The 27,269-nt window shown below is 39.2% G+C and overlaps 2 protein-coding genes across 3 annotated transcripts in view; both read right to left on the bottom strand.

The window, feature by feature from the left end:
- LOC134670097 (protein borderless) overlaps positions 1–1,212 on the bottom strand; it is a 31,109-nt gene extending 29,897 nt beyond the window's left edge. Inside the window, exon 1 of the mRNA XM_063527789.1 lies at positions 1,018–1,212. Within this exon, the coding sequence (XP_063383859.1) occupies positions 1,018–1,194 (177 nt within the window). The 5' untranslated portion in view covers positions 1,195–1,212. The remainder of the gene's footprint in view (positions 1–1,017) is intronic.
- A 10,120-nt stretch (positions 1,213–11,332) lies between these two features.
- On the bottom strand, positions 11,333–14,428 carry LOC134668908 (myosin-2 essential light chain). 2 transcript variants are annotated; one of them, XM_063526519.1, is made up of 5 exons: positions 14,294–14,428; positions 14,187–14,214; positions 13,565–13,746; positions 12,241–12,387; positions 11,333–12,124 (listed from the first exon to the last, which is right to left on the bottom strand). In XM_063526519.1, exons 1-5 carry the CDS (start codon positions 14,294–14,296, stop codon positions 12,041–12,043), a joined length of 444 nt encoding a protein of 147 aa, XP_063382589.1. In that variant the 5' UTR covers positions 14,297–14,428; the 3' UTR covers positions 11,333–12,040. The 2 variants fall into 2 exon arrangements, with proteins under 2 accessions (XP_063382589.1, XP_063382515.1); XM_063526445.1 differs by lacking the exons at positions 14,187–14,214; positions 14,294–14,428 and adding an exon at positions 13,885–14,004.
- Positions 14,429–27,269: the final 12,841 nt, after the last annotated feature.

A 27,269-nucleotide genomic window follows, 5' to 3' on the forward strand; every position in this document is an offset into this window, starting at 1 on the left:
AACAGCATCTGCCCTTTACAAAGACGGCTAAGTCACTTTACCTACTAGAAAGTTTAAAATTATGCCGCAGTTCTCTCCCGAATAATATCAAAACTGACGATTGTTTTTTATAACAATTTCTAGATAATTTAAGCTTTTTTAATTTCATTTATGTAAGCAGTTTTTTACATTACAAATCTCATTATTATATGTTTCTAGTTCTGACAAATAATGAGACCGAAGAGAAATACTGAAACATCGTAAAAAGTATTGTTAAAAACTAGGTTATTATATTAAACAGGTTAACAGGGTAGATATACTTTTTAAAAGCCAAGCTATTTATGGTTCCATCGTTTAAAATATTTTCACTTTGATTTTGACCAATAAAGTTAATTTATATTTAATCTAATTTCATTTCCTTCTATTCGTGTTTCATTACCTTCCCTTGGTTTTTCATTTCCATCTGTGCCTTCATTACTTTCCTTATTTGTTTTCCAAAACTATAACTAGTATATAGGTGCCTTTCTTAAAATAATATACACAATACGTATACACATTCACAATATCAAAATCGACACTGTAACTTCAAAATAAAAAAAATCTCCAAAAAAGTGGCAAATCGGCACGAAACGGTAGAACGACCCACCTACGTCCCAAACCGGACATGTATGAAAATTAGTACCTAACACGATTCATGTAGGTAAATGTGTTTACAAGGAATGAAACACTCCTAATATGAATGACTAAACATAAGCAGCATGCCGATTTTTGAAATTCGACCACTCGATTTCGTGTATTTCGTTAAATAATATCTCCACTACTAGGCGTTTAAATTCAACTAATATAATTGAAATCGAGTGATCAATACCAGTAGATTCCAAATTTCGATCACTCGTATTTAAACAATTTTCATTTCGCCGTTTTCCACCGATTTTCGAGTGACGAAATCGAGCGATCGAAATTCAAAAATCGGCCCCCAGGACCGGAACGTGTCGAACGTGAACGTGTAGGTACCTAAAGTAAAATATGAATCCTTACATCCTTGTCCCACTGCAGATGGTAGGGGATCTCGTTGCCGAAGGGGAAGTCGAGGTGGCAGTTCATGACGGCGAACCCGCCGACCGTGGCGCGCAGGCGCTCCGGCTGCTGCGGCAGCAGCGAGGCGCGCGCGCACGTCGCCGCCGCCGCCGCCGCCATCAACACCACCAGCACCATCACTCACCTAGCGTTGTAAACACTTCAGTCCTTTCACCACATTTTTAAAACACGACTCAATTTCTTTGGTATTTAGTGACTGAGCTGAAACTTGAGCTTTATTAAATTCGATCTTCTGTACCTACATACAGTCAAGTACCTACAAATAAATACCTACAAATGTATTATTAATATGTTTACTGTAATAGTCCTCATTTTGTTACTTGTTAATTAGTATCTTTGTTACTTTCAATTTGTCTTTATTAGATATAATTTGTGTTGGCTTTGTTCACATATGTGCTTGCGATAGTGCGTAACCTTAGTATAAGTAGTACCTGTTAGTTTAGTATTATGTTACTACCTGTGAGTTCCTATAATTGGCTTTCTGTATCCACTATAATTTCTATGGTATTGTCATAGCTGTTGGTTCTCCAAATAAATAAAATAAAAAAATAAAAATAAGTCACCTCATGGGAATGTTAAGCCATTTAGCCATTTAGAACAACTAATTTAGCTAGCTAGGACCCTAAATGGCTTAACAATCGCGGAGCGTGCATGATGATGATCACCTAAAAACTAAAATCATTCTAGATAAGTTGTTGTAAAATATTTTAGGTCACACGTAAAATCACTAGTACCTATTGATAAAATAGTAGATAATTACGAAATTTAAATAAACAATCATCAGGTTTTGGAAAAAATGTTGGTATAATAACATCTTTAGCAAGTCATTTTGATTTAACGTGTTGTCTGTGCATAAGGATTGGATTAGAGATAGGCCGAATATGGATTTATCGAATACGAATATTCGGCCGAATGTTCGGTTGGGCTAAACTTCCAGAAACGCTAATAGTTATTTGTTTTACAAGGGGGCAAAGTTGTTGTTTAACCGCTCGTGCTAATATTGATACCCGAGCAAGCGAAAGATTCCAAAATTGAATAACGAGCGTAGCGAGTGGTTCGAAAAATGGAATGAGCGTTGCGAGGCTTTCAAAGCACGAGGGTTAAACAAAATTTGCCCCCGAGTGAAACACAAAATTTTTCACCACACCAACCTGAAGCAAATATTAAATGTAAAATATCAAACAAAATCAAATCCAAATGAATGTTATTAAATATTTATCATCCAAAATCATCATTTAAAAGTCAATTCTACCAGCAAACATAAGAAAACAACTCAAAACTTTGCATATAATTGCCTCACATGTGGATAAAATGCAACTTTGCTATTCGTTTTTGAAGTGCAACGTAATTCTTTCCGAGCTGGTGTGGTGAAAAAACTGTTCCTGCACTCTGCACTCCGCACGTGTTTTTGACCTTTCCCCTCTCCTCTGGACCGGCCGGGAATGTTTATGAAAAGAAATGGAACCGTCCCAAACCTGACCGCGAAGTCCACCCGCGCCAGCTCGCCCTTAAAAAAAGAGTTTGTTTATTCGGTAAATATTCGGCAGTTCGGACCGAACTATTCGGCAGAATACGAACATTGAAAAATATGCAATATGCCGAATACCGGATATTCGGCCCATCTCTAATTAAGTACCTATCGTCCTGGCCGAAAGCATAATTTGCGTTTTTTAGTCGACAGAGATTTATTCTCATTCGGTGCGACCGAGGTTTGAACTCACAATTATTGACTTGACCACCAACACAAACAAAAGGTTAATCTTCCAGTACCTACTCAAAAAGACTAGACTAACTTGGAATTGAACTGAGTCGAGTTGTTCAAATGTAGGCTGCTAAGACTTCTTACCGACTAACTGACCGCGGAGGCGCGGACCCGACTAGGCCTACGAGCTCGTTCACACTGACCGCTAGGCTAGCGAGATCAACCTGCGGATTGAACCAGTGAGTAATGTAACTATTACGTTGACTACTTAGCTGACCCTGAGTGGATCTTATTGCAAAGAGATAAGGTCTAGCTAGGAGGAATGGTTAATAAATGTGCCCCTGTCGGCGGAAGCCCGCGCCCACGCCACGCCGCGTTGTACAAGCATTGTCCACGGCGCGCCGGGTGCAAGCCGCGTGCCGCCGCGGCCCGTGACGGTAGCCACTCATTAAGATGAAACAGGAGCTGAGTTTTAAATATTTTAGGTAAAGATACCCGTCTCGCTAACGGAAGCGGCTCCTAAAACTAGTGCGATAAGGACAAGGCGAAAAATCCTGCGTAATAATCGCAAAAATCGAGGTTTCGTACTCGACTGTTTCCTCCTCCAAAACTTAACCAATCGTAACCAAATTTGGAAATCTAAACGATTACGAAATTATCTGTGTCGGACCGTTTTGCTTTTTTGGCTAATTGATATCAGTTTTGAATACTATGCCTCTCATTGCGGCATAGTCAATTAGGCCATTTTGGCCATTTTTGAGGGACTCTAGCGCTTTAAAAAACAAAAATGTCAAAAAAATCAAAACGGTCCGACACAGATATTGACAATATTAATCTGGACCCCTATTCGACAAGCGGCGTTTGACGTATCGTGTTGATCTCCCGTTGATGTGGGAAAAATCATAAGTTCTCGAATACGTACAATGTCAAAATTTGACATTAACAATCCACAGTTAGGGTGACAACCCAAGTAGCACAGATAGCTCTATAACTAATCACTTTTAGTTCTATCTAACGCTCTGCGCGTATTAAGACACTTATAACAGCACTATCGTGGTCCTACAGCTGTATAATAGATCTCAGTGATATGTATATAGCTTAGAGCTGATTAAAAGCTGCATTACCGCTCTGAAAACTACCATTAATACGCAGAGTGATATAAAGGTATATTTGCTACGACCCTATACAGCTTTAAGGGTTATCAAATGCTTTAACCGTTATAAGGTCTGTTTAGTGGATAAAATTACGCCATGTGCTGTATAAGGAGGTAATTGTGGACTTTTATTACGTTGACTTATTAAGGGAGCACAAGTGAACTATTATGAAGCTAATAGACGTATAATGGAACACATGTGGCACATAATACAGCTTGTCGCTGAACATGTTTACCGCTAAGCAGCTTTTATTACGCTGACTTTTAAGGGAGCACGAGTGAACTATTATGAAGCCAATAGACGTATAATGGAACACACACGTGGCGCATAATACAGCTTATAGCTGAATATGTTTACCGCTAAGCAGCTTTTATTATTCTGACTTTTTAAGGAAGCACGAATGAACTATTATAAAGCCAATAGACGTATAATGGAACACGTGGGGCGCATAATACAGCTTATCGCTGAACATGTTTACCGCTAAGCAGCTTTTATTACGCTGACTTGTAAGGAAGCACGAGTGAACTAATATGAAGCCAATAGACGTATAAATGGAACACATGTGGCGCATAATACAGCTTATAGCTGAACATGTTTACCGCTAAGCAGCTTTTATTATTCTGACTTTTTAAGGAAGCACAAATGAACTATTATGAAGCCAATAGACGTATAATGGAACATATGGGGCGCATAATACAGCTTACCACTGAACATGTTTACCGCTAAAGCAGCTTTTATTTCGCTGACTTATTATAAGGGAGAACGAGTGAACTATTATGAAACCAATAGACGTATAATCGAACACATGTGGCGCATAATACGGCTTAGCGCTGAACATGTTTACCGTTAAGCAGCCTATTATACTACCATTGAGACTGTCTGCATAGCGGCTGTTTAAACGTTCACAAGATGCCTTACAACTGTTTAGAGGTTCACTAGTGTATTGAAATAACGACTTGGACTTTATAGTGGTTCACTTAAGTATCTTTATCAGTCGTATGCTGCATATAAGAATTTTAATGGTTCACGTTGCTTTTTAACATTGACCGCCATTTTATCGTAGATAACCTACAAAATTGGTATTACTTTTTCAACTTTTAAGGGTAACAATAATTTTTTGTGCATGAGTTCTTAACCTAAATCATTAGTTTAGTACTTTCTATAACGTATTATTAACTTTTTATCTCATAATTCTGTCCAAACCACTGAGTTAGTTTTTATACATAGCTTATTTATATGATTAATTTAAATAAATACTGATTATTTTCGTGGCGCACTGAAATTTTCTTAGATAATGTATATATATAATGTCAATAAACTTGCATTCCCAAACATCTTTCTCGCATTAATATATAAAAGATCATGTATAACTAAATACTTTAACAAAATGACTTATGGTGTCGTTGCGCTTGACGTTTTCGCTTCAGTATAAATATGTTCACCTCTGCGTTCGTCGTCAATGTCACTATACTAAATAATAGTTGTTTTTTAAGGCAGAGGTGTAAAAGTATGTTATTCATTATCTTTTATTCAGCCCAACGTCAATCTTTCCCGGTATTAGGGCGCACATGTGACATATTAGCTGAATAAAGGGTAACTGGTGGTCTCTTACCCAGTCAATATACACCTCTTATAACTCTATCTTATTATTATTATTTGTCTGTCTTTCCATATCTCGGGACCATGGGGTCCCGGACCTTTGGGAGGCGTGCGTGGGGCCGAAGCCAACAGCGCAGAGGCCCTTTAAGACAAGTTTGATGTTATGTAATACACCAGCTAGAACCCATTCACGGGTACAAATAGATACCCGTAAATCGGTCCCAGCTGGCATAGGAGCTATTGTAAATGCAGTGGAGAGGAGTGCCGGTTATGGTGTTGAAGTTTGGCTGGTCAAAAGATTGGGCTATTGCCGAGAGGTCCGGACACCTGCCATAACAATGCTTCTACACGTTATCGAGGCAGGCGGTGACTTGCCACTAACTAGGTGGGCCCCTGAAACTGTCGTCGTAAAGACGACCAGGAGCAACACTGGTGTAAGCGGCTCAGGGGTGTCGAGAGGTGTGCGCCGCTTTCTACCCAGTGGCTGTTACCAGCCACTGTGCCAACTCGCGTCTTATGCATCTTTCACTTCCACCCCTGGAGCATATAGCTCTAGCGACTCCTCTCTGGACGGCCAATGAAGGCAAGCCAGAGCTGAGAGTCCTGCGGGTCCCCTTGGGGTCCACTCCGACCGACGAAGACACGCCGAAGACGGAGACCCTGACCGACTCTCGGGAGCACTCGGGTCCGTGGGGTCGTTACTCCCCAACAGCTCGCCACAAGCTGCCCTGCGGGCTTATTATTATTATTATTAACTCCTGTTACCCCTTATAATTCCGTTAAATTGCTGCTACAACGCTCTTAAGTAGCTATGTGAACTTAAGGCTGCTTAATTTGTGCCCATTTAAGTGTTATAAAAGCTGAAAAGACGCTTATACAGCTCATATGCAGCTTTTATATTCCAGCTTCAAGCGTATTCGTACTTCATTATGCGGCTGCTATACAGCTAATCTGTGCTACTTGGGAAGCAAACCAAACCGAACCACCCTTAGTTTAGAGTGGAGTTTTGGTTGTACCAAATGATATTATCCACCGTTGATGGAATCATCACTCAGTATGCAATAAAATCAACTGTTGATTTTACATGTCGAATTTGGCCCATGTGTTGAAAAAATCATTGCTCTAGCATTAAAACCCACGGAGGAAACAGTCGAGTACGTTTGTATGGAGAAATGACTATATACTCCTGGTAATTGATTTCATTTATTTAAATCTTCACTCATTCACCGCTAAGCTACGGCCGTACGTATATACATATGTGGTTTCCCGGAAAAAGCGAAAATGCTTCTAGAGGCAAAACGACAGTGTGGAATCGTCGTCGTGATTAGCTCTGTATGGAAATAAACATGATTAATCCTATTAGAAGTATTAAAACAAAGTAAATTAATTTTAGAAAATATTTTAATTTGTTTTTATTTCAAGTAGAAACACTAGGTACTACATAAATTATAAACTGAAATAAATGTCATATAGGTACTAAGAAAAAGTGACCAAGGCCGCCAGTGCCCCAGGCTGGAATCGAACCAGCGTCGGCAGCGTCTTCTGCTATCGCACCAGGCACCTGCCGCAATAGCAGAGGACGCTGGTTCGATTCCAGCCTGGGGCTTAGAGGAGAGGCCTTATGGTCACTTTTTCTTAGTAGGTATATGACATTTATTTCAGTTTAGCAAGAAAATCAGTGGTCACTCAAGTTTCAAATCTCAAATGCTGGCATCCTATTAGTGCGAACGAGATGTATAGAATGTAAGTTACGAAGACGTTAGCGAATATGTAGTAGTGTCAAACTCGTGGTAGGGTTACAGTTGTACTTCATCAAATCGGTAATTTTCGGGGGGAAATGCTTAAGTTACTATAGAAATCAAACGATGTCGCCATACTCGTGCCTTTAAAAATTGAGGAGTTCCCTTATTTCCTTATGAATTCCGTCATCAGATTAGAACCAACAATGTTATGGGAACACCTTAGAGATAACTTCGTTCAAACGAAAAAAGAATTACTCAAATCGGACCACGGGTTTCGGAGTAATCTACATTTATAAAATCATCATCATTATCATCAACAATCATCATCATCATCAGGTCCACTCTATCAAATTAGTGATTTTCAAGAGAAAATGCTTGATTTGCTTAAGACAATACCCAAATTACCATACATGATGTGCCTTTAACAATTGAGGAGTTCCCTCAATTCTTCATGGATCCCATCATCAGAACAGCACCAGATTAATGTTGGACCACCTTGTAAGTACCTTCTTTCGAACAAAAAAAGAATTGCTCAAATCGGACCACGGGTCTCGGAGTAATCGGTGACCATACATAAAAAAAAAACAGCCACAACCGAATACAGAACCTCCTCCTTCTATGAAATTGAAGTCGGTTAAAAATTAAGCTCAGAACAGAAATGCATCCTTGAAATACCTACCGGTATTATTTACTATACTAGTTTGCGTACAGCATCCTTATTTTGTGTTTATTTATTAGCAAATTGAAAGACAAAGATTGTGTATATAGGCGTTTAGGTATATTTGTTTGCACCCTCAAATACAAAAAAATTAAGTGACCGATTTATAAACTTTAATGTGATAGTAGGTAAGTAAATACCTACTCTTAGTAGGCCTGATGAGAGGTGATGATGATGATATATCAAGGCCTACCTACTAATATTGAGTGCATGGCACCATTGGCACGACTCTTAAGACCTGAGGGCCTACCGATACCGCGAACCACGTTCGACGTGTTGCCTTTGCCTCCCTGTCACACTTACGTACGAATTTACAAGTTCGACAGAGAGGCGTCGAAGTCGACGAAATTAAGAGGTTCGCAGTAGGCCCTCTGACGAATTTATAAAGTAAGCCCTTGCTACACGGTCGCCGACAAGCCCCCAGACCGCGTGGCCTTGGTCCGTCCCGGACCGTGTAGACAGTTGTTTCCAACAAAATTTGACCAAAACTGACCAAGGACAGACCAAGGTCAGACGGTTAGAAGGCTTGTCGGCGACCATGTAGCAAGGGCTGTAGACAAGACACACAATGAGTAGGTACTTAGATAAGTAGGTATAGCGGGCGCTCGTGACCGCGCGTGGCGCATTTCCATCATTTCCATCTCGGCAGGAAATGCCTCCCGCATGGGACATTAATGGTGATGTCTTATATCAATTTAAGACCGGCTGGACTTGGTTACGTCACTCTATTCTCACCACAATAGCATGTAAGTACAAATATTTACAGAGTGGACGTTTACTGCGGCGTTTACAAATGTGACCCTCTACAAACTTTGGCCAAGTCTTGAAACTCAGCTTGTTTTCTCGGATCATTTGGCCATCAAGCTATTTAGTTCTAATGTCATTATTATAAAGAATCTCACTTACCAAAAATAATTACTAAACACCAAAAAAATAAGGTCAAAAATTACAATAGTACTTGCTGTTTTAATCACGACTGCACTTCAAATTGTATTCAAACACCAAATATGATGAATGATCGCCAAATCTTGAAGAGCTAGTTAATGCGATATTTTCACCTAAATACACAGCTATGTTTGGTAATTCAAAATATGAAATAATAGTAGATTGTTAACCAAGGCACAGAATAAATAATAGTACTAGGTACAGAAGACTCACTCTCTAACAAAACGCGTCTGTTACGATCAGCACAGATATGGGCGCTAGGTGGCGACAGCGCCACGCGCGGCTTACGGCTTTCCCCCAAATTGGGGTGAAACGGATGTACTTTTAGCTACCTGTAGCAAAGCGACGAAATCGCGGAGTGAGCCATGCCTGACCAAGGGATGAAATGATGCCTTTTATCAGAGTTAAATACTCTACTTTTCATTTCGAATACGAGGAAAGTAAAATGCATGTGTTTTTTTAAAACATGACTATTAATTGTATACATTTTATAGTATTTTTTGAAGGTAGATATACTTTCAATTAACAATTTAGGCAAAGTATCGTTATTTATGGAATGGGGAGTAAAATATCGGAATGGAAATTGTAAAACAAATCTATGTATAGGTACTTACCCATATCAATTGCTTATCGTAAAAAAACGTACTTGGAACCTAAAATGCTCTAGTGCAGAAACGTATCATTTTCTGCACACCTTTTAGATTTTTTAAAACAACAATGACGCTCTTTCAGACCATGAGAAATGAAAAGTGGCTACTCTTCACGATGCCAAAATAGGGGATATTACTGCAATGTTCTGCCGCCAGAGTGCAGCACTACCGACTCTAGTAAATTCATAGTTAGTCACTAACTTATACATACTGTACCTTAAACTGTTTCTTGACAAGTTTTCACAGGGACTAAAATATGACATTGATGCATCAAGTCAAGGCGGTTTGTTAATAACGCTACGTCTTACGTAGGCGAACAACGCGCGAACGCGGCGCGGCGAAAGCGGCCGCCGCCGCGCCGCGCCGCCTGACATTCGCGTGCAAATCGCGCCGCACCGCGTTCGCAACGAGATCGCTTACGTAGGACACTTCTATGGGCATCAAAGGATTGATTTCGCCGCGCCGCGCCGCGCCGCGTTCGCGCGTTGTTCGCCTACGTAAGACGTAGCGTAAGAGCCAACAGGAGTGGTCATTTCTCCATACAAACGTACTCGACTGTTTCCTCCGTGGGTTTTGATGCTAGAGCAACGATTTTTTCAACACCGATTAATATTGTCAATATCTGTGTCGGACCGTTTGGTTTTTTTGATATATTTGTTTTTTAAGGCGCTAGAGCCCTTCAAAAATGGCCAAAATGGCCTCATTGACTATGCCGCGTAGTATTCAAAACTGATATCAATTAGCCAAAAAAGCAAAACGGTCCGACACAGATAATTTCATAATCATTTAGATTTCCAAATTTGGTTACGATTGGTTAAGTTTTGGAAGAGGAAACAGTCGAGTACGAAAGCTCGATTTTTGCGATTTTTACGCAGGATTTTTCGCCTTGTCCTTATCGCACTAGTTTTAGGAGCCGCTTCCGTTGGCGAGACGGGTATATTTACCTAAAATATTTAAAACTCAGCTCCTGTTTCGTCTTAACAAAGGCCTACCGGTAAACGCGAAAATCGAAATTTAGTTATCTGCCTCTTTATCGCTCGAATATTCAAGAGTGATAGAGAGGCAGAAACCGAACTTTCGACTGTCGTGTTTCACGGTAGGCCATAATGTGATTGACGTAGTGACGCATGATATGTCATTAATGTTTGTTTACTGTATGTGCTAGTTGTGCCACCTACGCAGAGCTTTGCCTAATATTCCCTATTACTAGCCCCTCCCACTCTATCCCGCGTACACCGCTGGCAGCCGCTGGTTATTTCGTAGCCGACATCTAGCGCCAAGCAGCGGAAGTCATCAGTACTGCTAGTAGACAATAGATGTCGCGGCGTACCAAAACTCTAATGCTCAACAATTTTCAGCTAATATTATAACCGGATTACTCGAAACTCTTATTTTCAACTCCTTCCGGTTCTAATATTAGTTGTAAATTGTTTTAGCTATACATTTTTCGTCAGTAGCGACTCTTACAGTCCGTAACGAACGTGTCTTGCTATTTCAATCAGTCTCGGTACAAAAAGTTCTCAGGTTGATTGATATAGCATGACAAATACGAACGTTTTCGAGAAAATACGATGAAAAATAATTAAGCACTAATCTGTAGCTGTACACTGAGTTTGACAAGTGCAGTAGATAGCGCCTGTTTAGTTGGGATTGTTTGACTCGTGCTACACTTGAATTACAACGTTATGCAAAGAGAAGAAACTTGCAGGTGACGCTTCGGGAGCCAAAGTAAAACAGTTTACGTTAGTAAGTACATACTTATAATAGATACACTTTGTTAAAATCACATTTGTACATACAATAACCGTATAAAATCTCTTAACATAACTACAATAATGATAATATTATTTTGGAATAAACGCACGGGAATTACATGTTATCTTGAAGTCTATAGGCTACGGTGCAGCGGCGAGGCTTCTAAACTATTATCGATTTTAATTTAAGTTATTCGTTAAATGCTGTCGAGAGGGTGCTTTGCTTTATTATTAACCCAAAATATATCTTTAAATGCACATGTTTTCAAAACAATGTTAGGAACGTGCATTACAATAATATTTAAAGCATATCTCCAAAGTCTAGCCTTTCAATCTTTATCTTTGCACATTATATTGATATGCAAATTTTATACGAAATTTGGACAATGGTTACCAAAGCCGTCAGTCCTACATATACCGGCGTCTGAAGACGCTCGCTAGTTCTGTTTTCTTTGATACTTTGTTTTCTTTTTAATTTTCCATGACAGAACCCTGACATGCTAGATTTGAAACTTGTGCTTCAGGAGCTTTCTAATATGAAGAAAACAAGTATAATAGTATAAACAACTGTTTTCAATCTAGTCTTTAAATGTGTCACCATTCCTTTAAGTTGTTGGATCATATGATAAAGTATAGGCATGGGTTGTGCCTCGCCGCTGTGTAGGGTGGGGTGGGGTGGGGGGCGGTGGGGCAGGTTGCTCAGCCCTGCATGACGAGGTGCACGAAGTTCTCGTAGTTGACGTTGCCCTGCGAGTCCTCCTGCCCCTGCAGCAGCTGCTCCACCTGCACCATACAAATAATTGACCGAGAGTTGGCAAAGGTCTCTATTTTGACTCTATCTGACCTCTCGCCTCGGTATGATCTGGTTCAACATGACAGGCCTGTTTGGCGGGAATTACCTCATCGTCGGCCAGCTTCTCGCCCAGGGTGGAGAGCAGGTGGCGCAGCTCGGCGGAGGAGATGAACCCGTTGCCGTCCTTGTCGAAGTGCCGCAGCCCCTCTATGAAGTCGTGCGCGGTGTCGCCGCTGCGCGCCTTGCTGATCGCCTGCAAGTTTACACAACTGCTATAATCTATTTACGATGTTATTTTATAACAACAAAAAGTGTACTTTAAATTTTTGTGTCAGAAAATAAGGGAAAGAGTTCATGTAACTCTAAAGGCGGGATTCCGCCAGTGTGTGGCACTATTAGCATTTTTGTGCTGAATATGCTTATGCCGCACAGTGCCACAGTATACAAACATCCTTACTTGCTTCACCTGAGATTACTGTTGTGGCCTATTTGTAATTAATTAATTTACTAAAAAATTACAATTTTATTTTTGTAGCTAACTATAGTTCGTTTTTTTAGCATTAGAAAGAACTTACAAGAAGGTAAGCGATCTTGACATGTCTATTAATTGAAAAACGCTTTTTAAAAATCAATAACTATTACTTATGAAAGCAGAAGAATATAAATGATCGTATTAGATTCATGATTGTTACATTTGCCGTAACTTATTTTTAAATGTGTTTTTCAATTAAAAGACACATCAAGATTGTTTACCTTATTTCTAAGGCTAAAAAAAACGAACTATAATCAATATCACGGTTTAGACTTGTCTTGTTTTAAGTCACTCGCGCGACATGTTTCGGAACGTCGACGGCCGTCGCGAACGCTGCTCGCACTGTTAGTGCTTGAGAAAGGAGACCTAGGCACTCTGAAACATGTCGCGCGAGCGAATTAAAAAAAAAGCGAATCTAAACCGTAAAATTATTCAATTAGTATGTCTCACAACAGTTTAAATTCGATTAAGAGTTATTTTCCTTAAATTTCTCTCTTTTTTGCATACTTTACAGAAAAAGGATATCATTTCACCCTTATAATGACACAGAAGCTGAACCAACAACTAGTTTGAAACATAACGCAGTTACAATGCATTTCACATTACTGGTGGCCTACCATAAACTTTGTAATTCACATATTTTTGTAGCAATTTCAGCCACTCACACATTGCAAGTTTCACAGACCCAGAGTATTATTGATTTACAGTAAGAGCTAGCACTTCTTACAAATTATGGTTCGATAACATTCATAATTCATATAACCAGAGTGAAATTTAGTCGTGCTAAACTTGCCAAAATAGCAGAAAATCAGCCATCTGGCATGATCTTTAGACTTTGTTATATACCTTATCAGGTTCTCAATACAATAACATGTAGCAGTAGAGTGTTGAAGTATACCTGGTAGATGGGCAGGAAGACCTCGAAGGAGATGCGCTCATCAGGCTTCAGGTGGAGGGTGCACTTCTTGACGTCGGACTCGGTGGGGTTCTGGCCGAGCGCGCGCAGCGCGTCGCCGATCTGCGCCACGTGGATCTTGCCGTCGCCGCGCGAGTCGAACAGCTGGAATGCCTCCTGGAACTCTGCAATACGAACACCACACGTAGCATTACTACAGGTACTGCCTCACAACACACATGTCATAGCTAAACTACTCGTATCGAGCTTCAAGTAGACGATCAAGACGGGATCGGGAGTTCGGGAGACGACACCACACACACCTTCCACAGAGCTGAGCTGCAGCTTGGACGGCGGTTCGTACATGAACATGGCGGACGGGCGACCGGCGGGCGACTGGCGACTCGTCGTCCCAGACCTGCCAGAATCGCTTTAAAATACGCACCTTATAAGGAAACTAGGGCGCCCGCTTGCGACAGCCTCTCCGCGGAGACGTTGATTGACATGACTCACCACACGGCGGCCAGCCTCTGGATCGAACGCCGGCGCCCCGTCCACTGTCCACTTTCGAGTACAAAACAACCTTAACTTGAAAGTGCCATAAAATTACTAAGTGATTACTCACCAGCCAACTGGTCTTCAGAGTATCCGGCCTAGAACAAAGAAAAAAAAACGCTAGTTATATTTTATGTATTTACAAAAACCCTTAATACTATTGTAAAGTATATTTACCATTATAAATAGTGAATTATCGTTAAAATTATATTTTTCTTGTTTGTTTCGATTGCTGTCTAATCGTTACCTACTTCCGCTATGGCTTCAACAACAAGTTGAACAAAAAATACAATAAAAACTTTACTATGGTTGTCAAATACCAAATGACAGCGGGCCTACCGCGAACCACGTTCGACCTGTTGGATTCCTTTCACACTTACGTACAAATTAACAAGTGCGACGGAGAGGCATTACGTCGAACATGGTTCGCGGTAGGCCTTTAGACAGCGTTTATAAAGTAGTGAACGCACGATCGCACCTCGACAATCAAAGGTAAATAATATTATCTTTATTTATTTTTCGTCTTAGGTTATTTATAATATGAATATAAAAGTAAAATATAAAAACACTTACAAAACAATAAAAAAATGCGTATAAACACATTATCCTGGCGACCCCTGAGACACGCACTGTGCATGCCGCAAACGCGCCCACTATGGAGTGTAGAAGTAAAGGAGAGCTATCTTTTATGATAAGACGGTTGTAAAAGTGTCCAGCTGTCAGTTGAAAGAATAGTTCGAAATATGAGAAATACTTACAAACATGACAGGCAGTTTGCTACAATTGTATGTATTATAATATTTATAATTATGTTGTGAAACAAGAATAATTTTTTCTAGTCGATATATTTGTAGAATTGTCGGTGAATCTTGACAGGAAATGAGTTATATGTCGGAATTTCGTGACAATTGTAGTGTTTCTTGTGACAATTGTCATAAACTTAGCAAGAGAAATATCTGTTTTTTTTCCGATAAAATAAAGTTTTTTTTTAATAATACAATGATGGTGGCAAACAGGAATACGGCCCGCCCGATGGTAAGCGGTAACCGTAGCCCATGGATGCCTGTGACGTCAGCAACAGTGATGTTTTACAACTGTCGCACCTGTCACCGTGGTGAAATTGAGGCCAGATGATAGATATTTTTTTTTATTTTACAGCTTTTATTACTGACGGAAATGGCTTGACAGACTATAACAATTTGATAATAATGCAATCGTCTCCTTCGTAAACTATACTTGGTCAAGCGGATCTTGTCAGTAGAAAAAGGCGGCTGAAAAATGTAGGCGCGAAGGGTAGCATCTCATAGAAAATTTAAAGTTCGCGCCTTTTTCTACTGACAAGTTTTGCTTGACCATCTATAAATCTCATCTAAATCTTGTCATGTACACTAGCCTTAAAAAGAGGAAGTAGAAGTAGTGTCTATGGTGTTAGAAACGTTCTGAAACTAAAATAAAAATGTCCAGGAGATTTGCAGAAATAATTAAGCACACTTTTGTTGTTTTTGTTTATTTAGATAATATTTTATTTAATTGCATTTATGAACAGTAATAATTTGAACATATTACAATATTATTGTTTGTAACCATAGTACAACATATAAATCAATGTTTGTAATAAAATTGAAAGATTATAGTAAGTTTTGATCTACGAAAGGAAAATTCAGAAAGGTATTCAGAACGCTTGTCAGCCATTGATCTTTTTGTCCGAAAAAATGCCGATCGAGCTCGAACGATGGCGCGGTCAGCGATTGGCGAACGATCCTTGGGAGGAAAATGGCAAAATGGTGTAGTCGTTAAACGGTTAGTGCTGAATATTCATAATTATTAAAATCTTCCAAGTACTTTCAACGTTCTCAATCCATCGTTAATATCGAGATATCGACTTTTTCGGGCGAGCGATTACCGTTATCGGACGAGGTGGGAAGGTAACATCGCCGACGGCGGCGCTCGCTTTGTTCGCCGATCTCCACGTGCCCTCCGCCATTTACCATCTTCGAAACGCTCGATTTACACGTAGAGAGCGACCTACGGGGTCGAATGACGACTGGGAATCTCAATTCAGTCTTATTTTTTTTAATTCTCCAAACATTTCGGTCTTTCGTTCGGGGAAAAATGGTCCGCTGGGACATCGCGACGGGCGGCGGCGTGGTCGGCTCATCGGGCCGACCGGGTCGCCGGCCGCCGCGGCTGCTCGCAGCGGGCCGGTGTTGACGCAGCGCTGTTGCAGGAGCCGGAGCCCGTGCGGGCGGCGCGCGACATGGCGGCCGGCGGCGGCGGCGGCGGCGAGTTCGTGGAGGGCTGGCTCGTGGCGCAGGTGCTGGGCGAGGGCGCCTACGGAGAGTGAGTACTTACTTTTTCATTTCGTTTTTTGCTGCACGTAAATCATAACGCTTTCCTTTAGGTATCTATGCTTCACGCCTAGTTTTGAAATATTTTTGTTTTGTAACTTATTTGTTTTAATAACATTAAATGCTTGTTATAATATAAATTGTCAGGATATTTCCTAGGTATATTTTGTTAAAGGTAGTATAGTGTAATTTACTGGTTTTGGTCTTCATGCTCTATTTATTTAGTCATGCATTTACGGGCAGTACAGTTGACTGTAGCCGGAACACCAATATATCTTCAAACTTGTTTGGATGTCCTTGGGGTAGCGGAGTTGTGAAATTGGAGGATCATCAAAATTAGTAGTAATTTATTTTCTAAATTGTAACAAGGCATATCTCAGTTAATGCTGATTTCTACTCCCAAAATAATAAGTTTTACAGGGATGTAGATGGGAATCACATGACCTTTCCAGATCCTATGAAATCTGGCCAATCTGCCACATCACTTGCTGAGTTAAAATTGAACAGGCTGCTAATTTGCCCAATTTCTTTCTTGTAAAAATGTATTAACATTTGATTTGAGCCGTGAACTGTATGAGCTAGTCAGTGCATCGGATGCACATGCAGAACTGCAACAAGCAAAATATCTACAAGCGGTTTAAATACTTACTGCTACTAGCAAATTCTACTAAGCAACTAAGTTGCTATAATGTTCTGGTAACAAATGGCAATATTGAATTAAATGCTAGAATAAAGGAAAGGCAATTTACTCTAATATTACTTAGCATATTGTTTTGCAGTGGTTCTCAAACTTGTGGTGCCATGCCAGAACACTTTTGACAAGCTAAATATTTGATGAAGCCCCGAATAAAAAAATATTGTTGGTCACTGTGTGGACCAGATACCAAATGAAGACTAGTGAAAAGACCACTACAAAAATATATGTCAACAGTCGGGTTTTTTTGTTTGTTTTAATAATAGTTAATTTAATGTAACAGAAAATTCCAACCGGTACGAATGGAGGTCCAAGGGAGAGGCCTATGTTCAGCAGTGGACGTCTTATGGCTGAGATGATGATGATGATGATGAACAGAAAATTATACTTTTGTTGTACTTTTCTTATTTTTTGATATATCTGGTTAATTATTTTTTTACAATATGTACCTATAGAGGATATTCACAGTCATTTCAATTTAGAGCACTTGAGAGTCAACAGTGGTTAGTGAAATTTTTGAACGTTTTCTAATAATTTGCTAGACCAAGTATTGAAAATGTTACAGCATGTTATATATTTGTGATGTACTCACAAAGCCCTTTCACTAGGTACCCCACATGGTATGTTTAATAAGTTTTTGGCAAAAATTTCATTTTTGGTACAAGCTTTATCTTTATCGCTGACTCTACTTTTTTTACGACAGACAACTAATACTCATCGAGACAGTTCTAAAAACCCCTAACTCAATTAGGTTGCGTTGTTTCGCACAGAGTTCCTATGGCCACCTCCTGTCTCTATCATCAGATCAGCTCGATGGTACCATAATATTGCATTGTCATCCGATTTATACATGCATGCAAAATTTCAGCTCAATCGGAAACCGGGTAGTAGATCAAATTTAACGTGCAAGATTTAATTACTGACAGACAGACAACGTGCAACGGTCAGGTGAAACTAAATAAAAGCTTGAAAAAAAAAAGTTTGTACTGCCGAATTTATGACGTCACAGCAACTGCCACCACCACTTTCGCGCTTGTCATCTTCTATATTTGTGTTCAGGGCATTACACTGAATACATCGATACCATATTCACCCATATCCGAGACGACATGAACGAAACCTAACCTAAAGTCTGTGCCGACCGGCCTGCTAAATAGTAGTGCCCGACCGAAACCGGATTTATTGCTCCAACCTAACTTTCGGCCGAAAAATGAATTTTAGGCAGAAACCGCAACTTGGGTCGGACACTACCTACCGCTAATGCAATCTTGTAAATTTCTACGCGATCAAAAGGTTCGGCAGTTTTTTGATCAGAACCGAATCTTCGGCCGAAACACGATTGCCAAAAAACCTGCTGACACTAGTAAACACAGTAGGTGCTCTATGTTATGCCACGGCATTCAGGTGCACATTTCTAATGCCAGAAATTTTTGGCGGCAAGTAATGTTCATCTTTATTAGTTTAATAAAAAAATATTATAAAAAGTATTTTCGCTAGAGTCTGACCAAACCAACTTTGCATTTTCAATCACAAAGTGTGCCAATATCAAATTCCTATGAAAAAAACGTTAATTTATAATGACATTAATGACACCCCTCACTTTGTTCTGTTCATGTTCAAGTCTGTGCAAATTAGCTTAGACGGACTAGAATAATTTGAGCACATGGACGTCAAGATTGTCAAGCAATATTCATCGTGGTGATGGCTTGAGATGGCACGAGGCGGAACTGCGCTGCAGCGGCGGCGGCGCGGAGCAAAAACGCGCCATCCTTGAGAGTTTATCCACCCCGCGCCGCGCGGTCACTGCCGCTATATTTCGGCGGCGGCTGCAGGAATATTGGCGCCGTGGCTAACAACAGCGACAGATTTGTACCTACATGACGCTTACTGACTGCCATCACGGTAAACAGCTCCAGGAAGTTGCAGGTTATGCGGCATAGGGGGCATATAGCGCGATCGGTTAGCCAATGTAACACTGTTGGATGGAACTCGAGTCTATATTTGAAGAAGACTGCTCGTTTTTATGCTACTGCGCTTAAAAACGTCAAGTCCCGAGTCAAGCTGTTTGTAGTCTTTTTTAAGCTCAATACAAAGAGTAAGCCTCCGAATAAAGGCTCGGTCAACAATTTTGTCGCTTTTATCTAATATAACAGTAACAGTAATAAATAGGCCTTATTGTATGGTATGTTGAAATGTGTAGGTACCCAACTCGAAAGACTCAAAGTATCTACAAGAGTCTCTGGTATCTAACAAGTTGAAAAGAACTTGAGTTTCGTCTTAATTATTAGAGCCTGAAAAGCTAAGTCTTAAAGCAAAAGACTAAGGTCGCGAGGTTAAATTTGCAAGTGATGTACACACTTACACAGGAGGCATAGAGAAGGTGATAGGTTAGGGCTTAGGCAATGTAATATGTAGAACGCTTGAAAAACTATGTCCACGGACAGTCGCACATTCCTCTTTTTTTGTAACATAAAAATGCAATGGACGAAATATAAAGATTAATCGATATTTGATTCTCTCCTCTTTCAAAATAGTTTCGACGCTACTTGGCTTACGATCGCATTACTAGAATCCTTTTCGAAGTCGAGTAAATGAATGGTAACGCCAAGATTAAACAATGTAAACGACAAGTGAAAATTCTCACGAATAGGGGTCATCCATTAATTACGTCACACCAATTTCTAGGTTTTTTGACCCCTCCCCCCCCTTGTCACACTTGGTCACATTTGGCAAACCCCTCCCCCCCTAGTGTGACGTCACATTTTTTCTACGAAATCGCCAAATCGAATTAAGTAAGTACCTAAGTATTATTAATATTTTATCAAAATATTTTTGACGATATAAATATTAGTAATTTTATAACCCAAAACTGCTTAGGAAAGAAAATTAAACGATTAAAAACTATTTTCGTTTTAAAAACTTGTTATTTAAATGTACAGCGAACTAAATAATTTAAATAAATTTTCGGTTACTGATGAAGTTAAAGTGACGTCACAAAGTTTGTGTCTCCCCCCTCCCCCATGTCACAATATGTCACATTTTCTTGACCCCCTCCCTCCCCCTAAACGTGTGACGTAATTAATGGATGACCCCATACTTGTAACATGAAATTCGCAAATGAAACAATTCTGCTTCCTAGTATGTAGGTACTTGACGTAGGTGTGCATAATGGACGTAATAAAACTAATAAAAACACATGGTGTGGAAGTGTGTATTGCCTGACGCATGCACGCCCAGAGATGGGCAAAATTTATTCGAATAAATAACGAATAAGAATAACAAAATTTATCGCGAAAGACGAATAAAAATGTCGGATGATTATTCTTATTTGAATAAATTATTCGTCGAATAATTTATCCGCGAATAATTTATTCGTCGAACGAATTGCCACGAATAATTTGTTTATTCGAATACCTTATTAACTATTCACGGTTTAGAAAGATTTGGCAACTGTGATGTGCAATGCAACTGCCTGCAACTACCTAAATAGTTACTGTAAATCGTCGGGTGACAAACAAAACTCACTAAGTACTATCAAAAAATTTAAGTAACAATGCACTTTATTACAGTTGTAACACGGTTTATTGTCCAATAATTTCAATGATGTTAGTCAGTGACTTTTGCTTGTCACCCGACGAAATATAAATGCATCGTGAGATTCGCTCTGAAGCAAACAACCGCTAAGAAAATTTAGATTTCTTACTCTTTTATTATACAGCTAATTCTTTCTAGCTCAGGCCAGAAAGTTACTAATGTGTGTGTGAGTAATTCATTGTTCACGCTAATCCTTTGTTTATTATTAACCCTTTACCAGGCTGACAGTTCAAAAATGACAATCGAATGTCAGTCTTACTGATCGAAAATAGAATACATGTATGAAGTGCCTTATGTGGGAAATATACAGGGTATTTTCGGGGTCCTGGAGCAAGAGAGCCAGACATCATACAGAATCGAAAGATGAGCCTAATGATGTTGTTAATTATTGTTTATCACCAATAATGATGATTATTTTCCAGATGACAAGTAGGAAAAGACATTTGTGACGTCCAACGGGAAAAGGTCCCTTATGGCGGTTGGCGCTTACGCTATTATTAACGCCGCTCCAATATTATTGCGGCGCTATGCGACGTAAGCGCCAGCCGCCATAAGGTACCTTTTGCTGTGGAACGTCACATTTTTGCATACAATTTGGTGACCATACTCAATGTGACGTCTTGTCGCTTTCCATACAGCGTATGTCAAAAGTCAAAGGGTGACCATAATTACTTAGTATAACATTAATTTTAGGGGTCATCCATTAATTACATCACACGTTTAGGGGGAGAGTGGGGGTCAAGAAAATGTGACATATTGTGACATGGGGGAGGGGGGGAGACACACTTTGTGACGTCACTTTAACTTCATCAGTAACCGAAAATTTATTTAAATTATTCGCTGTACATTCAAATAACAAGTTTTTAAAACGATAATCGTTTTTATTCGTTTAATTTTCTTTCCTAAGCAGTTTTGGGTTATAAAATTACTAATATTTATATCGTCAAAAATATTTTGATAAAATATTAATAATACTTAGGTACTTACTTAATTCGATTTGGCAATTTCGTAGAAAAAATGTGACGTCACACTAGGGGGGAGGGGTTTGCCAAATGTGACCAAGTGTGACAAGGAGGGGGGGAGGGGTCAAAAAACCTAGAAATTCGTGTGACGTAATGAATGGAGGACCCCTAACTTGAAAAATAAGCATAATTAAAGTAATTATCTTTTAATCAAATACTACCATATGATAATGTGGATCATTTACAGAGTCAGAAAAAGTGGTTCTGGATCACGACCCAGAAATCAACCTGTATATCCCTTAGCCTGGTAAAGGGTTAACAACCTTTAACTTCTGAACAAATATACAGTAAAAACGAGTCATATTGTTATTATTATTCGTGTTGTTTATTTGAATGGGATAAGCCAAAAAACTTAAATATTTTTCGTGGATTTATTCGAATGAAATAACGAATAAATCATTTGTAATTTCAAAAGTGGTCGAATAATTCATTCGCGGATAAATTATTCGCGAATGAATCATCCGCGAATAAATCATTTGTGAATTATTGTTTATTCGAAGATTATACCGATAAAAGTTTATTCGAATGATGCCAACTCTGTGCACGCCCAAGGTCGCTACGCTGATTTAAACTTCAGCTCCGAACCTAACATGAAGCTACTCTGAACTAAAGTAGGGTCCAGGATCTGGGATGTAGTCTTTGTCTAGTTATAGTTTTTCACAAGCTAAGTTTACTTACCGAGGATGTATCCTTGAACTTCGTCGAGTCCGCTCAAAGACGCCTATGCCGCATTTACCTACGTTTTTTACTGCAATAAGATTTGAAGGTGTCTGTCTGTAAAAACAGTAAAAAGCACATTATTGTTTAACTGGCCATAAAGCGGATCGAAAATCTGACCGAGCCGAATATGTAAATGCGAGTCCCATGATTTATGGACTGGAATAAGACTTGTACACTTGTATGACTTGAAGCAGTAGAAGTTTCTAAACGGGCATGGTGTTCAAAATTACCTTGACACGCTCTTATTCTCTTAACAATAAAGTCGCGTCAAGATCATTTTGAAATCTTCGCCCGCTTAGGAACTTCTGCTGCTGACTGTACAGTGACCACGTCGAGACTGATTAAATAATACTCACCCCTGGTAGGGAAATAACAACAAATACGTACAGTCATCAGCAATAGTATCTTACACAACTAGGGCCGAAAAAATATATGATATGACGCGCTCTTATTGCGCTCCAAATATTAAAATTCAAATTCAAAATTCTTTATTCAATAAAAACATGTACAAATGATCAAAGGGATGGAGCCTCCCTGTAAGCAAAATAAATGCTTGTGTTGGGAGACACCGCTCTTCCTTACATAGGTAACTAACTACAACTACATGGTAAACTATTCAACTAAACTTAACTAACTAAAGTAAGCGATAATACCTTTTCGGCATATAAATAAATAAAGTGCCTTACTCTACTAACAAAGAACCACCTTAGAAATATTCTGTCTGTATCTGTGTATGTATGTGTGTGTGTGTGTGTGTGTGTGTGTGTGTGTGTGTGTGTGTGTGTGTGTGTGTGTGTGTACGTGTGTGTGTGTGTGTGTGTGAGTGTGAGCGTGTGTGTGTGTGCGTGTGTGTCTGATCACGCGTGTGTCTGAAGGGTCACCGAATTACATTCTCTGTCTCATCGTATGTTTTTGTTTTTAGCCAGTTTATTATGAGCTTTTTACACTCATGATGTGGTTTTGAGTGAATATCTAGTAGTTTATTTATTTTATTATAGAGATGTGAGGCTTGTATCTGGTATTGTGAGCTAGCAAATTTGGTTCTAATAGTTTTAGGTAGCAAGGCTATGTTCGGTATTAGTCTTCTTTTTTTTTATAGTTCGGGTTATATGGCAGAATCTTGTGCTTTTTTAAGGTTGTATGCAGAATATATAGTTTCCGAACCGACATAAGTCCACTGATTTGGTACAGTAAATCAGTAGGGAAAGTAATCTTTTTAAAATACATTACTTTAACTAATGCCCTTTGTGCTCGTTCTAAGTCTATAAAACGGCTTTTTGCTGCACCTCCCCAAACGGATATGCAGTATACTAAGACAGACTGTGCCAGAGATGTATATATTTCATTGAGTATATTACGAGACTTTGTTTGTGTTGTTATTATCGTCCTTGGCACAACGTGTCTCAGTGTCCTAAATATCCAGAGCAGCTTTCGAATTCTACTGATGACCCGATCAATATGTGAGTACCAATTTAAATGCTCATCTAATTGAACTCCTAGGTACTTTATTTGGGAAGTTTTTTCAATAGATGGGCAAACACATATCACAAGGTTGAGAATCGTGTATTTTTAAGTCCATATTCCCAGTGGATTGAGTACAACTCGTGATACTAAAACACACACAAATAAGAACGTGTCACATATTTTTGCGGCCCTAGTTGTGTAAGATACTATTGCTGATGACTGTACTTAAATGGCGCAATAGTGGCTTTAAATTTGGCTACAAATATAATGACCACCAAAAAATACGTTGGAAAAGTACCACCGTTTTAATTACGACTGTCCTTGAAATTGTATTCAAATACCAAATATATTGAATGACCACCAAAAATCATTAATGATCACCAAATCTTGAAGACCAATTTAATGCGATATTTTCACCTAAGGGCTAATTCTATGGCCGACGTCGACGCAACGTCGACGCAGCGTCGACGCAACTGCGCAGCGACGTCATTTTCCATAGCGCTGGACCGACGCCGACAGACGCCGACGCTCGAAAGACGCCAGGTGTGGGGGGGCCCTAAATAAACCACTATGATTACCAAAAAATGTATACATATTACCAAATAAAGTAAACTGATACCAAAATTACTAGCCCCTCCCACTCAACCCCCCGTACCCCGCACCGCATACCTACCTAATCCAACCTACTTTTCTAGTAGCATTTCGTTATGCTACTAGAAAAGTAAGTTAAACTGCTATCAGTTAAGTGGGTTAGGTTAGGTTAGCACTGCGACCCTTACGGAAACGAAATGGTACTATAAAAGTAGGTTAGGTTAGGTTTGAACTGCGACCTTTACAGAAACGAAATTCTACTATAAAAGTGGGTTAGGTTAGAACTGCGATCCTCACAGAACCGAAATGCTACTAGAAAAGTGGGTTAGGTTAGGTTTCAACTGCGACCCATACAGAAACGAAATGCTACTAGAAAAGTGGGTTAGGTTAGGTTTGAACTGCGACCCATACAGATACGAAATGCTACTAGAAAAGTGGGTTAGGTTAGGTTTGAACTGCGACCCTTACAGAACCAAACTGCTATCAGAAAAGTGGGTTAGGTTAGGTTTGAATTGCGACCCTTATAGAAAAGTAATGCTACTGGAAAACTTATTTGAGTAATGTCGAAAGGTCATTTCACGTTAAAATTCCAATTCATTCAAATCAAATAGGATATTCAATATAATATTATATTCATATAATATTATATTCAATATAATATTCATTCAAATAAACAAAATAGTCTTATAATATTTTAGGTTAAGTGTGTAGTTTTGCAATGGGAGCACTTTTTCCTAGCGTAAGGCATGTTGACATGAATCGCGAATATACATGTTATGTTTTTACCATAGCAGGGAATATTAGAATGCTGAAAATCATATTTTGCAAGTGTAAATATGCGTAATAAATTAATAAAAAATAATCAAAAGTATTTAAAATAATGCCCATAATCACGTGACTGCAAACGCCAATCGGAGCGCGTGACGTCATGACATGAGAATCACCACAGGCTAGTCGTCAAACCTGACCGTAATCCATACGACACCGCCAAAGAGTTTGGATGTTCAAAAACTATGTTTTTTTATTTCGACAATAGGCATTTATTAGGTACAAAAATATTACTACATGATATAAAAATATATATTTATTTGTTATTAAATAAATAAAATGTTATATAATATGATATTTTACCAAAATCTTTTTAATAATTTGGCTGAATGCCTATCATCGCCATGTTGGCTGTCGGAAACAAAAAAAATAAAATTTAAAAAGTTATATCTGCGGCTACTATATTTGCACTCACAATTTTAGTTGTATCATAACAATTCATCTTAAATTGTAACTGCAAGTGTTTTTGTGTGAAATCACAATCAGTTATTGTGATTCATTTTTGAAATGGTTTTATCATCGCTGAACGTAATATGTATACATATAGTTCGCAAGTAACAATATCATTCAAGTCAAAATTCGTAACTGCAACGTAAGTATCATGTAACAAAACTAACAAATATTTGTTTTATACTCTAGGGTCTTGATTGTTGTTCTTTTACACATAGGCACTGCATAAGATATGTAAAACTTGTTATTCATTATTTTAGCTTATATATTTACGTAATACTGATCTTTTAGAAAGAGAGATAAATTAAATACTACAGCTTTTGTTCTACGCTAGGACTGACATTTTGGCAGCAGTTTGTTTATTTATCTATTCGTGACGTCACGTGACAGCTTGGAGCGTTTAGGCTCAAACTTTAAACACTAAAATAATTAAGCTCTATTTAGTATTTAAAATTAATGAATAAAAAATTTAAATATATTTTTTTTTAATAATTACGTGTCTATCTATAAAATGAATACAGTTCCAAAAACTTGTCAACATGTCTATTGTCGGTCGGGCAGGGTGCGGCTGCTGGTGAACAGCGGCAGCGGCGCGTGCGTGGCGCTGAAGACGGTCCGCGGCGCGCCGGACAGCGCCGCGCTGGCGGGCGCGGCGCGCGAGGCGGCGCTGCACCGCGCGCTGCGGCACCCGCACGTGCTGCGCTGCCTGGGAGCCCGCGCTGCGCCTCCCCACCACTACATGTTCCTCGAGTACGCACAGGTAGCCTTTCTGCCTTCCAGCTGACTTACTTCAAATCCCTACTAAAATATGAAAATATTTATATTTGGTGGTGGGTTCAGTTACGCAGATGAAAACGCAAGCAGAAACTAGTTGATTAAATTAAAATAAAATTAATTCTCGTATTCAGAAAGGTCTGTACGCTGGTGTAGGTCCCTACATCTGTACGCTCTCCGTCACTAACCGAGGTTACCGCTTCAGCTCGACTTCTGTGAAATTCGCGGCTATATTATTGTTGCCGTATTCTATACACCGTGTTTTTTTCGTTTTCCGTTAATTTCAAGGGTGCATTCCTGAGCTTAAATCAAGTAACTTTCTCAAAGACACCGATATTCTAATTAACTCCATTTCGGAGATAATCAATATTTTATTTTTTTCCTATAAGGCCTCTACAATCGTGTAGACTTGCCTTAGAGCCGGTTTACATATTGATTAGTGTTTAGAATGAGTTCATACATTTGCTACTAAACTTAAGTACAATCTCGGTCGATCGATGTTTGAAATGACATTGATATGTCACAGATTTCAATTGATTGGTTGAGTTAAATGTAATGCCCGCCTTACAACAACGCTACATGCTACATTTAATTACTTTTTAAACTTAATTTTTTTTTTTAAGAAAATGCAGAAAAAATATTTTTTTTTGAAAATTAACTATGCCATT

The sequence above is a fragment of the Cydia fagiglandana genome, chromosome 1 (genome assembly GCF_963556715.1).
Source record: "Cydia fagiglandana chromosome 1, ilCydFagi1.1, whole genome shotgun sequence".
In the NCBI taxonomy this organism is placed as follows: domain Eukaryota; kingdom Metazoa; phylum Arthropoda; class Insecta; order Lepidoptera; family Tortricidae; genus Cydia; species Cydia fagiglandana.